Source organism: Orcinus orca, chromosome 13 (assembly GCF_937001465.1).
Source record: "Orcinus orca chromosome 13, mOrcOrc1.1, whole genome shotgun sequence".
NCBI classification, from domain to species: Eukaryota; Metazoa; Chordata; class Mammalia; order Artiodactyla; family Delphinidae; genus Orcinus; species Orcinus orca.
Genome location: NC_064571.1, coordinates 59,883,765 through 59,896,901, shown reverse-complemented (window position 1 = coordinate 59,896,901; position 13,137 = coordinate 59,883,765). Strand labels below are relative to the sequence as shown.

The following is a 13,137-nucleotide window of genomic DNA, read 5'->3' as shown; positions in this document are numbered from 1 at the left end:
TTTTACCTTTTCCACCCCCAACACATCCTATGGCATTAACGTCTACTTGTATGTAATCTTCATTCTTGTAATTTTATTTTATTATTATTATTTTATTCTTGTAATTTTAGATACATGAAATAACCAGATCATGGCCTGATAAATATGGTCATTCTGGGTTTTAGGAAACAGATGCAAGCTGAAAGATTAACTATTTTAGCTATGGCAATCCTATATGTTCAAAAATTACCAGCAATAGCATTAGGCTCAAACTTAAGGGTCTGTCTGATTTTAAGACTGGCCAAAGGACCTAGGCTTATGCCCTTTATATTACTGAACTTTGTAGGGTCTGTTCGTGGTCTCTGCTCTCCTTTTACGTCCATCTGTGTATTTGCATCTGGGTCCTGGGACAATCCCACATGCAGGACCTGGTGCAGAGCAACAATTCAATAAACACAGAACCGAACTACAGAGAAAGCCAAAAAGCTTCAGACCATGATATTAGGATTTCCAAATGTAAAGGATATCTATTCGTTTAACGAAACTTTTAGGGAGAAAGTAAAAGGAAGTCTTTACATAGAATGGCATACTATTCCTCTTAAGCATCTGAGGTACAGTTAAGAAGGAAAATGCATTTTTAGAAGAGATTTAGTTATATGAGATTAGGCCTAGTTATCTGTCTGGGCCTGGTTTATGTATTCTGAGAAAGGTTTTTACCTCTTTTTAGATCTAAAGAGTAATAAATTCTTTTAGAACATGGTAACCCACTCTGGAGGGGGAAAGTATACCTGTGCAGTAAAGGTCTTTGCAATGGCTCCACTGCAGCGACAGGAAACTCTGAAAGTTAAGTCGTTCTGCTTTTGAGTATCAACTGCTTCTGCTACATCGTTCTGAAGTTCTTCTTGAGATTTGTCTCTTTTAGTGGTAAAATTTCCTTGCTCCAGTGTTTCTTCTTCTATTTGTTTTTCCATTTGGCATTCCTTATTCTCTTGTATCTCTTGCATTTGTGCTGTTTTCAATTTCTTAGCAATGATGTCATTTTCTTCCACTTTTCTTTTTAGTGGGTTAGCATTTTTTTGAGAAAGTTTTACCTTTTTTGCATCAAGTTCAAGAAGATTTTTCCAAATTGAAATGGCATTCAACCAACTTTCAGGATCATCATTTGTAAGTCTCTGCATTTCATTAAATATTTTTCCTAAATAAATAAAATCTCAGTTTACCCTTTATTGAAGCTATTCATCACCCCCCAAATCCCATTACCTTTATTTCTTTAAAATAAGAAATTTTATTAAATTGCTACATGAATAGTGACTTCCCTTTCATCTGGAATTTATATAATTTAACATAAGAATATTGTACAGAATAAAGTTCATTCGTATATTCCATACTTAACGTCAAAACTGTTTTAAAATTCCTACAAAGTTATCATTTTCTTTAGCAAGATCATTTGTCCTACGATAACATATGCATCTCTTAATATACTTACAGACCTAGAGCATGTGTTGATCTTTAAAATAATGCTGATCTTGCCTACAAAAATTAAGTTTAAAAAAACAGAATAAACTGCAAAACACAGAGCTCAAAAACAGAGCAACTAAATCTTGGGACTATTTTAGACCATACAATATTAGCACAGATAATAAAATGATTTCCCACAAAGTAACACTTCAGATATACAACCCATTCATAACTTAGGGACTGCCAGCCATGCTCGATAAAATGTAACCTTTCCTTGATGAACAAGGGACATAAAAATGACCCAAGAATAATTACTGTAGTTCTCTAAAGATGAAAGTGTCTGGAATATAGGGATGAAATTTTATTGACCCCACAATATAATACCTTAGGATTTGCTTTAAAACCATTTTTCTGCCCTGTCTTGATTTCTCGCCATTTGTATCTTTCTTGACACATTTTATTATAGACTATATGATGACATGGTCTCTTGTGCACAAGCAGTGATCAAAATGAGGTTTAAGGCAATGTTTTATCCAGATGTATCTGATCCTATTTTGTTGCTTTTATCAAGATCTTTACATTATTTCAGCAGCATATTTATAAAATTAGGGAGTGGACAAGAAATCTCTTAAGCCCTCTTTAACTCTAATGCTTTATAAATGGGTATAAGTGTTTTCAAAACATTTAAAGTTCCCCAAACAGGAAATTTTACTATGTAGTATTTTTCCAATTATATCACTCATCAGTTAAAATTTAGATGGTGACAGTTTTGACCAATTAATTAAATCAATGCATTTTGGGTTATTACATGCTCCTAAATCTAAATAAATGCACTGACCACACACAGTTCTAGAGAAGGTGTCTGATCGTAATTCTTAAGGAAGAAATGTGACTTAGGACACTAAAATCTCAGAAGACAGGCAGCAGATTGCAAAGAGAAGAGACATAATTAGGTGATAATGTTCAGGAAATACAGAAAAATAACTAATTAACGATCCCACGGGTCTGAATGAATCTTAAAAATGTGAAATGGCTACATATTAATTACCAAGCAGAAAACTTTGGAGTACAATATATCATGGGGGGTAAAAGCAATAGGTATACACTGTACCTTTACTTACAGAAGAAACATTAAATGGAAGCTGCTTTTTAATCAGCAAAAATAACCTTTCTGCAGATTTTAATTTTTTCAGCATATTCAAGTCAGAACAGGTGGTGAAAAAAACTTTTCCTGAAATATATTCAACCTAGAGATAGAAAAAATAGATATTAATGAATTAAAACATAGCACCTAGACTAACAATAATAAAAATGACCATTTCTGAAGTATCTACTATTTATCAGACACTGTACTAGGCACTCCGAATACATTTTTTTCCCCCTCATCCTTATAACAGCCGTCTAAGGTAGATTTTATCATCCCCATTTTATAGATTAGGAAATTGAGGCTTAGAGAGGTTAAATAATTTGTATGAAGTCACATAGTCAGTGACCAAGATCATAATCTTTCTATGTTACCTTTTGGAAAGTGTGTGTGTGCACACACTACTAAAAAAATAGAACACAAAATACTCATTAATTATCAAATCTCACTCAACTGTTACGAGTGGGCAAAGGAAAGGCATAATGGAGAGGACAAATGAGGTGTCTAGCCCAAGGTTAAAATAATCAGTAGGTATTTCTTAAACATCTACCTCGTGGTCTACAAGGAAGCATACAGTATAAATCTTAAAGATGAATAATAATGTAATAGGCATACAATGACATACAAATTAAAATGTAAAATTTATAAGACAACAATCTGCATTAAACCCAGAAGAAAACTAAAAACTTAACATAATAAACGCACTGATAAGTTGTAGGTACAATAAGTAGCACCAACGATGGAAGCCATCATTAGTAAAAGTCTCGGGGAAGAATCCTACAAGACTTAGGAAGAGGGATTCTAACAAAAGAAAAAAGGGCAAGAACACACAGATGGGAGTGACAACCCGGCTGAAGTAAACTGTAAGTCAGCATGGCAGCATTTGCTGTGTGATGCTGACTGATGGTGTCAGGTGGATGGATGGTGTAGCTCAGGCCGGCTTGATAACGGTCACAAAATTTCGAGTACCACACATGCTAATGGTCAAGTATTACAGGCTTTTGATGAAAACTATGACAGCACTAAATTAGCTGGCAGAAAAAATTACTGTGGAAGAGGCATAAAGGACTGAGTGGTGAATGTGATGCTGGAGGGAGAAGTAGATTACTGAGGAAGAAATAATGAACCATTTGGCTGTGGGAACTGGAAAATGGACAGAAGCAAGAAGTATGCATCAAACAGAAAGAGGTTTTGGAGACAGGATGGCTATGTGGTCAAAGTCAGGGAAGAAAGGAAAATGAAGAGAGCGCCGACTCACAGAGAGTCGAATGAGGTACAGCAAATGGTGCTTAATGCCAATGGAACCCTAAACCTTTTGGGTCATTCCAACGCCCTCAGGTTCAGGATGGATGTGGACAGTCCTAGCATTCTCCTTTTAGCAGTGGCCATGGGCTGACTGACATGGTTTTATGTCATTTCCTAGGACTGAGGCAACCATGGAATTTGGGGGATCCCATGTGCGTAGGTAGCTCCCATTCAATGGGAATTTGAACTCCAAATGTTTTATGTTTGATCTGACCTGGTCTAACTAAGCTTTGCAGATGGTAATTTCTGAGGTTACCACTCTAGCTTGATGAAGAAGAATCTCCACTGGGGAAGCCCTAGGTTGGTAACAATTAAAACCCCAATATTTCCAGTTAAAAGAGTAACAAGTTCTGGGGCTCTGACATATAGCATGGTGATTACAGCTAGTAATACTGTATTATGTAGCTGAAAGTTGCTAAAAGAGTAGATCTGAAATGTTTTCACCACAAAAAAGTAATGGTGCTTATATGACGGGATGGAGGTGTTAGCTAATGCTATGGTGGTCATCATTTTGCAATATATAAATGTATCAAATCACCTTAAACTTACATAATGTTGTATGTCAATTATACCTCAAGACAGCTGGAAAAACAAATAAATTAAAAAAAAAAAAAAACATAGCTTAGGTACCAGCAATGTAGCTGACCAAGAGAGATGGAGGAAATAGGGAATGAGAAGAATGTTTAGGAATCAGTATTTAAGGGGATAATGAAGTAACTAAAACAAGAACTTCTGGTTTCTACAATTTACTTCTTTCTTGTTACAAAGGTGACATTTTCCCTCTAAAGTCAAAACTAAATATATACCTCAAAAGTGCTTAGAACTTGGAGACATAGTTTTAAAAAGTAAATTTTTAGAAGTTTAGATTTTATGTTACTTGACCTAAAAATATAGCTGATGTTAAGCCATCACAAAACAGGTTAACAGACATGAAGTACTTTGTCAAGATTCTGGGGGAACTGAAATAAATATTTTACTGACAATGTATGGTTTTAAGATCCAAGTCTTATAAACAAACTGACGCAAACATCTAGACCAGTGATTTTAACCTAAGTAGTCTAGACATTAAATTTGTTATTCAATTGTACAAAGATCTTATCTTTTCTCATTTACTTGAGTATCAAGGGAAACAGTTTATATAATGAACTTCCTCCAAAAATATCTGTTTTTGAGGGGGGGGGTGAAGAACAAAAAAGCGTTGACTGAAAATAAAGTTAATTAAGAGGACCTAAAAGGTCATTTAATTTATTGGGGGTATCCAATCATAAGAATAATATGTGTTGAGGCACTAAATACATTCTCAAAACCAAAAGCAACATTATTCTCTTTATTTAAAAAATTAACATTAGGCCTACATTCCTTTTACAAGAAATGAGCATGTAATCAGAAGCAGTTTATTAAGTTGTAAAACAGCCACTGTGAGAAATCAGTCATATATATGAAAGCACTTTAACAGTTCACCCTTCGTAAAGACATTGTATCTCAAAGTAGTAGAGAGATGAATTTTGGTGTTTATGATTTCAAACACTGAAGCTACCGTTACTCATTTTTTTTAGTTTGTAACTGATCATATTCAATTACAATAATTAGGGAGAACTGTGGCATTTTAGAATATTTCATCCCAGTATTTTTTCCTTGAAAATTTATTTATATATCCAATCTGTTCTTTCCATTTGGAATTAAATCATTAAAAACTGCCTAAAACCAGCTGGTTTTATGTCTAACACTTCAGAAGATGAAATAACAGCCTTTATTAAAGAAAAAAATAGCTCTGTTATCGGCTAGCATTATCTAGGCAGTTAGCAGTTTTACCTTTCTTTTAAAATTCAGGGATTCAAGTCTGACACAAAGATGAAAAGCTTAAGCCTATGCAAAAAAGTAAGGTACAGTAATATAGGGTGATACCAAAGTTTTCCTAATTCTACAGATGCCATTTAATTTCGGAATTAATTTTAAAGCGCTAAGTGAAGGACTGAGGTGGGGTGTGAGCTTTTTTGGATCATTTTAGAAGAGAGAATTAAAAATATATACTTTACTACATTAAATGAAAAACTATGAAACAACTCAACTATCTGCTTAGCTGTACCCCACTACCCTCTATCATCATGACCCCACTAAAAAAGTAAAAACAAAAGGACCTGGGTTAATTGTCTTTGCTATGTGGATTTATAAAGGCTGATTAATCAACTGACAGGGTTTCCTGGCCAGCTGGCATTGGAGACACCTCTACTATCTTCAAAATTACTGTTCCTGCTTTTATTGTTATAATAACAGTATTTAACACGTTAAACATTATTACAAAGTAAAGCTTAATTTTACCCAACACATTTCTTTTTTTTTTTTTTTTTTTTTTTTTTTGGCGGTACGCGGGCCTCTCCCGTTGCAGAGCACAGGCTCCGAACGCACAGATCAGCGGCCATGGCTCACGGGCCCAGCCGCTCGGCGGCATGTGGGATCATCCCGGACCGGGGCACGAACCCATGTCCCCTGCATCGGCAGGCAGACTCTCAACCACTGCGCCACCAGGGAAGCCCCCCAACACATTTCTTTATAAAGTACTCTACACACTACATACTATAGTATATATTTATATGCTATAAATTAAATATTTAAAAATACACAGGAACCTATAGAGAGGCTTGCCCCACCACCAGGAGAAAAAAAAATCAAATCTGAATATGACCAAGTGCTAGCTATAACTTACAGGACTCCGATTTACAGGAAACAGAGGATAGAGGAACATATGAAACCACACCATGGAGAAGCAAATGGCAAAGACTGAGAACAAGCAGAGACCATCTTTTTTCTAATAATGCAGCATATGCAGACTGGGTCAACCATCTGTTTTTCATACCAAGAACTCTACGTTTACATTTTAAAAACTCAGTGCAGCAAGACGTCATGGCCACACAGTGTTTAAGGAACTGGACCCAGGTCCCAGCCTGCCTAGGTTGAACATGATAATATGCTCATGCTTGATTTCAGACAGCTTGGGTTTGAATCCCACCTCTGCTGTTTTCTGGTTCCACGACTTGAATATTTTATTGGACTTTACCTGTGCCTCATTTTCCGTTTCTGTTAAATGTGGAGCCTACCTCATACCATAGGGCAGTTGTGAAAATTGTCTAACACATATTAAATGCTTAATCCATGTCAGCAGTTGCTATTGTTGCTTTTTTAGATTAGCTACATTCAATACTCTATGACATTCTGTGACCAAACCCACAAATGGCAGGTAGTCTAATAAAGACTGATGCCATTCTTCATGACCCCTCTATCCTCCTCTCCCCACCCCCTCATCACTGAAACTCCTTTTGTGGACCTTCAACACTGCAGGAGTCCTGGGAGTAGAGTGGTCTATTTCTTTCATTAAGCTTTCATTTTCCAAAAACACATCATTCACGCTGTCATATATATCCCACCAAGATACTGGAGCACTTTTCTCTTACATCCTTTTCCTGTTTTCAAGAACCAGGCTCAGCACGTCCTAGAACCTAAACTGATGTTTAAAACCTCCTTCGTTTCATTGAAATTAACAGCGTATAAATGCCAGCAACTGTTAACTTCCTCCTCTGAGGCTTCCAAGAGAATTTTTCTAGCTACTATTTACTGCGTGTTTAAGGTGTACGTTACACACTCTTTATCATTTAATCCTCCCAAAAGGCCTATGAGATAAACATAATCATTGTCGGGAAACTGACAAAAACAGCTGAACCTGAAGATTATATTTGCATTTAAAGGATGGAGAAAGGATTCTGACAGGTCTAATTCTAATTATAGGCACTATCACTTTTCTTTTAAAGAATCCATGAAGTAACTTGCGTCAAACCCTCTTTTTAACAAAACTTCACGCATGACAGATACGCGGTAACAGATGGGCAGGGAAAAACGGCTGGCGGGTCTTTCCGGCAGTAATTAGAGGACCTGCCAGCAGAACTCCGAGGGCCGGGACGTCGCCTCCGTGGGTTCGCGGGCCGAGAGCGCGGGGCTCACGTCGCTTTCCCGGGTCTGGGACGGACCCCGGCGGGGAGGCACCACGGCCAGGGCCGGGGACTGGGCTGCCCTGCTTCCCGCCCAGGCGCGCGACCAGGCCGACTCACCTGCGTGGCCGCCAGCCGCGACCGCACCTCCCGCATCAGAAAGGGTTCCAGGCCGCGGCCCGCGGTGCAGAAGAAGCGGGCGCCCGCTGCAGGCCCGGAGCGGCGACCGCCCGGCACCGCCGCCATGGCGGCTCGGGGTCACGTGGCCTCGGGTACGCGCGCCTCGGCGCAGCGGACCCGGAGGCGGCGCTCACGCGGCGGGAGGGCCGGGTGTTGCTAAAGGCGAGCCGGCAAGGGAGGTCCCGGGAGGGTGCGATCGGCTGGGAAGGGCCATGTGGGTCTCCTAGGTTAACTGCTTGGAACCCCCTTGATTAGGCATCTGGAATTATTTACAATTACAGGTGGAAGGGATATGATTGGGAACTATAATGCGGATGTATAAAAGGGATATGATTGGGATATATAAAAAGGATATATAGAGCTTCCCTAGTGGCGCAGTGGTTGAGAGTCCGCCTGCTGATGCAGGGGACACGGGTTCGTGCCCCGGTCCGGGAAGATCCCACATGCCGCGGAGCGGCTGGGCCCGTGAGCCATGGACGCTGCGCGTCCGGAGCCTGTGCTCCGCAACGGGAGCGGCCGCAACGGGAGAGGCCACAACAGTGAGAGGCCCGTGTACCGCAAAAAAGAAAAAAAAAGGATGTATATATATATATACACACACATAGAGGGTGGCAGAGTTTATTTCAGAAAGAATAAAGACTGCCATCGATCTGTTAGATATTTAGCAGATGATATCACGACACATCTTTGCCTCTGATACTCATGGCCTCGCGGTGCTAAAGAAATGAATGATGATTATAGGGAAGCAACGTAAAATGTGGCAGACTATAGGGGCTAACTGATGTGATGCTTGAAATATCCATTAGATTTCACCCCAATTCTCTTCCCGAAGTGGATAAGATTACTGGTTTGTGCTAGTAGCGAGATGTGTGAATGAGAAATCCTATTCCAACTGATAAATTGTTGGTGAATAAAACAGATGAGTAACTTGTTAAAAATATTTTCAAATCAAATATTTTTTTAAGATGGGAAAATAAAGCCTTAAAAAATGATTTCTCTGTAACATCTGTAACTGCTACGCTTTAAATGTCTATAACAAAGGAAGCTACCGCAGTAATAGGTCCTTCTCTTGTACCTCGGAGAAGACAGTTCATCAGAAGTCCATTGGAACTTGGATAAGAAGGCAAATAAGAGTACAGCAACGTGTCCTCTTATTTTTAATCTTTGACTATAAGCATAATAAAAATAGGTAATAAAAATCAAGCATGATATGCATTAGCATAGTTTTAAAAGAAATTATATCTCTGGCATAACTTTTAAAAATAAAGGCGTGAAATATTTTTTTTAGAAGGGAGATATAATATCATCTCATCCATCTGTCTTGTTTTTCAGATTGAGGAAGTTGATGCCTAGAGAGGCCAAGGGACAGTGAGTTAGTGGTGCAGCTGAGGCTGGAACCTAGCCACCTTGGCATCTACTATACTGAGCTCTGTTGCATTCCTCCCAACTCCCTCCCCTCCTCTCCATCTCTCCCCACTACTCTTCTCATGTAAGGAGCCCGGTTCTGTCTTCACCAAGCATTGGGCTCAAACTGGGAATTCCTAGGCCCAAGAGCAGAACTTCCTATGCTCCCACAAAATGTCTTTCTGTTCATGAAACAGGTCACATTTCTTGCACTAAGTTAACCGTCAGGGTAATGAATACACCATCCAGTTTGGGCCACCTGATTTGATTGACTCTCTTAACAGTATTTGAAGGGATTTGTTTTTAAACTATGAATTAAATTGACAATGAATATATAACTTGGGAAGCATAGACGCCTTACTATAGTATGAACAGTATTAAATTAGCTCTGTAGTTATATGAATCAGATATATAGGAACTATTAAATGTGTATCTGTCTAGCCAGTATGTCTCACGCGCTTCACGATGGGACACCAAGGTGAATAATGGACTTCCCTTCCCTCTGTCCCACCCCCTCCTCAGCTCGTGGTCCACTAGGACAGTATTATGAAAAAAATTTTTAAATTATCTATTTGTCTATTTATTTTGGCTGTGTTGGGTCTTCGTTGCTATGCGCGGGCTTTCTCTAGTTGCGGTGAGTGGGGGCTACTCTTTGTTGCAGTGCACGGGGTTCTCATTGCAGTGGCTTCTCTTGTTGTGGAGCACGGGCTCTAGGCGCACAGGCTTTAGTAGTTGCGGCATGTGAGCTCAGTAATGGTGGCGCACAAGCTTAGTTGCTCTGCGGCATGTGGAATCTTCCTGGACCAGGGATTGAACCTGTGTTCCCTGCATTGGCAGGCAGATTCTTAACCACTGCGCCACCAGGGAAGTCCATGAAAATTGTTATGGAGTCAGGTAACGTGGGCTTTTCAAAGCTTCAGTCCTAAAATTTCTTCTCGGACCCATGCATTTTGGTGAAATCTTTTTTTTCCCTCCAGACTTATGTTCTTGTTCTCTTGGCGGTTGCCATAGCTATTCCAACTTCTCTATACTTTGAGGCTGCTGACTCTCAAGTCTGTCTGGGGAAACCCACGAAACCTCCATAGTACTTCCTACATTCTGGACCCAAGATGGTAAGCACCCAGACATACGGTATCCCATTCAGTTCACCACGTACCAGACCCACTCCCTACCAGATGCCGCACTAAGTCTTGAGGATACAAAGATGAGTAAGTAAGGGTCTGGACTTCAAGGGGCTCAGAGGATGGTGAGATTGATTTAGTGAGGACTACCCAGGATGCTGTGGCAGCACAAACAAACAGGCCGCAGGGAGAGCTTCCTGGAGAAAATCACTTCTGCGCCAAGCCATGAAGGTTGTGTAAGAGTTAAATGACTCACTGGGGATGGGGGAGAGGGTGAGGGGTTGTAATAGTTGTGTAGAGTTTTGGGTAGAAGGAGCAGCAGATGCAAGTGTGTGTGTGTGTGTGTGTGTGTGTGTGTGTGTGTGTGTGAGAGAGAGAGAGAGAGACAGAGAGACAGAGAGACAGAGAGACAGAGAGAGACAGAGACAGAAGGCCACAGCGGCAGTTAGGTATTATAAGAGCATAAATTGTATGAGTTGAGGTCGATAGAGGTAAAGGTAGAAAGGTTGGTAGGGACCAGGTCACAGCAGTGCTGCCCAAGGCAGAAGAAGAAATAACTTCTCCAGCCTCAGGCTGGCCAGCAATATGCTCTCCTGGACAAAACCATGCCTGCACAGCCCATCTTCCTCTTACCTCCCCCGCTTTTCCCTTCTTCTGTTGTCTTTGCCTCTCCAGGAGCCTTTGGTCAGCAAGGTCAGGGGCCACTCTTGTTCCAGTTGGGGGGTCAAGTGCATTTACACACCCTTGGACCCTGCTGCAGCACAGCCCTTCCGACAATGCCTTTCACACAATGCTTGAGATAAGATGAAACAGGTGGAGAGCTGCCTCTTTAGGGAGAAAACAATTGGTTTTTTGAGAGGAGACTTGCCTGGAATTCTCTCCCTATTATGCGAATGATTTTCCTCCATCATTTCTGTTTCTCATTCAAAAATGTCTCTACTGAAGAAGAACCACTGATCCCTGTAGATGTTTAGCTTAGCCAGCTGTTTTGCTGATTGAATATTGCAGATTTAACACATAGGAAGTTGGCAGTTGGCACGAGCAATTTTAGAACAGACACACTTTTAATTGGGGGTGTTTTAGGAATTTAGGGCAAGGTTATTTCCTTCAAGTTCTCTCCCTATTTTGGTGCGATTGGCAATTCCTTTAGTTCTTAAAAGCATTTGATGTATGAACTTAGATATTAAAATTCAAATGCTTTAGACTGCGAGATCCTTGAGGATGGGATGACGTCATTCATCTGGGCATCCAAGGAGAGTATGCTGGCTTGTGTATGGTGGGCTCTTGGTCAGTGAAGGCTGAATTGGATGGAATCGTGACTAAATGGAAGGCCACTCGCTAAAGAAATCCCCCTCAGCTAGAAGGGATTGCTATCACCACCATATCAGTGGGGGCCTGTGTGAGTGAGACATGGAGATAAGAGTAGAGTACTGAGACCACTGAAGGGAATTCAGGGGACAGGAGGACCCCAAAGACAAACTTCTTTGCAACTTTGCCTGCTACTTCCCCCTGCCTCACCATTTCTCTAGCCTCCCCCTCCACGCTTTATAAATAACATTTCCTTACCAGGAATTCTCCTCAGAATGACTTGGGGAGTCATTTCAATATGTCGGGCTTGCCATCCCCCTCTCCCCTGTATTCTGGTACAGTTGAGTGGGGTTGGTGACAAGCCGGGGCCCTTCTCCCCAGGAAGGAACCATTGCTATATACCAACCAATTCAACTGCTGACTTCCCCCAAATGCCTGCACTTTCCCCACTCGCCGCAGGCCTTCGCTTATACTGTTCCCTTTGTTTAGAACCCTCTTCTCTTCCCTTTCTTCTCTTTAAGGCTAAGCTAGAATGCCACATCTTCCATGAAACTCTTTTCCTGCCTTTACAACATAACATTTTATACATTTACCATTTATTTATTCATTCATAAATATTTATTGAGTCTATGGCAATGTATCAGTTGATATGACAAGGTCCCAGCCTTTGAGAATCTTTCAGTTTAATGGGAGGTAATGTGATGGTGCTGGATTGCCCAGAGAGACATATAAAGGATGACAATACAGTGTGATATATGGGAAGGAAAGGAGAGCAATTGGGCCTGGCATATAGTAAGCACTTTATAAACAAGATTGAACAAATGAATTTATTCTGAAGTTGAGTGAACACTTGTCACATCTGTGGCTTCTCAGCTCACTTTGAACATCTTTGCCAAGTCAGGACATTCTCTGCCTTCAGAAACCCACCTCCCCACGGTGGATATGTAGTTAGGAAGCCCCATGGAGGTATGATGAACTCTGTTCACATAGCCCAACACAGTAATTTAAAAAGAGTAGGATTTTATAAATTTTTTAGAATTCAATTGAATTGTAGCATTGTGGTAAAACCTTAGATACAGAAGTCTGTTGCACACACACATTCCAACCAAGTCAGGGCAGGCTGTGAAAGACTCAATGTATTTGTATGTCTGGAGGGCAAAAGCAGTTTGGGGAAAAGCTCTTGGTCACATACCGATCAGTTAAACCACTTACATGCACACAGTAATCATCATGCGTGGTGCTTCTTTGAACGCACAGT

At 40.4% G+C, this 13,137-nt stretch overlaps 1 protein-coding gene across 11 annotated transcripts in view; it reads right to left on the bottom strand.

Annotated features, from left to right (window-relative positions):
* THUMPD2 (THUMP domain containing 2) overlaps positions 1-8,143 on the bottom strand; it is a 45,765-nt gene extending 37,622 nt beyond the window's left edge. For 4 of the 11 annotated variants that reach the window (XM_049695824.1, XM_049695825.1, XM_049695828.1 and 1 more), the window contains exons 1-3: positions 7,987-8,142; positions 2,549-2,684; positions 768-1,174 (exon numbers count right to left, since the gene is read on the bottom strand). In XM_049695824.1, the coding sequence (XP_049551781.1) occupies positions 768-1,174; positions 2,549-2,684; positions 7,987-8,112 (669 nt within the window). In that variant the 5' untranslated portion in view covers positions 8,113-8,142. Of the gene's footprint in view, positions 1-767; positions 1,175-2,548; positions 2,685-7,986 lie in introns of those variants that run through there. The other 7 variants (XM_049695823.1, XM_004265026.3, XM_033419211.2 and 4 more) reach the window with 4 other exon arrangements.
* Positions 8,144-13,137: the final 4,994 nt, after the last annotated feature.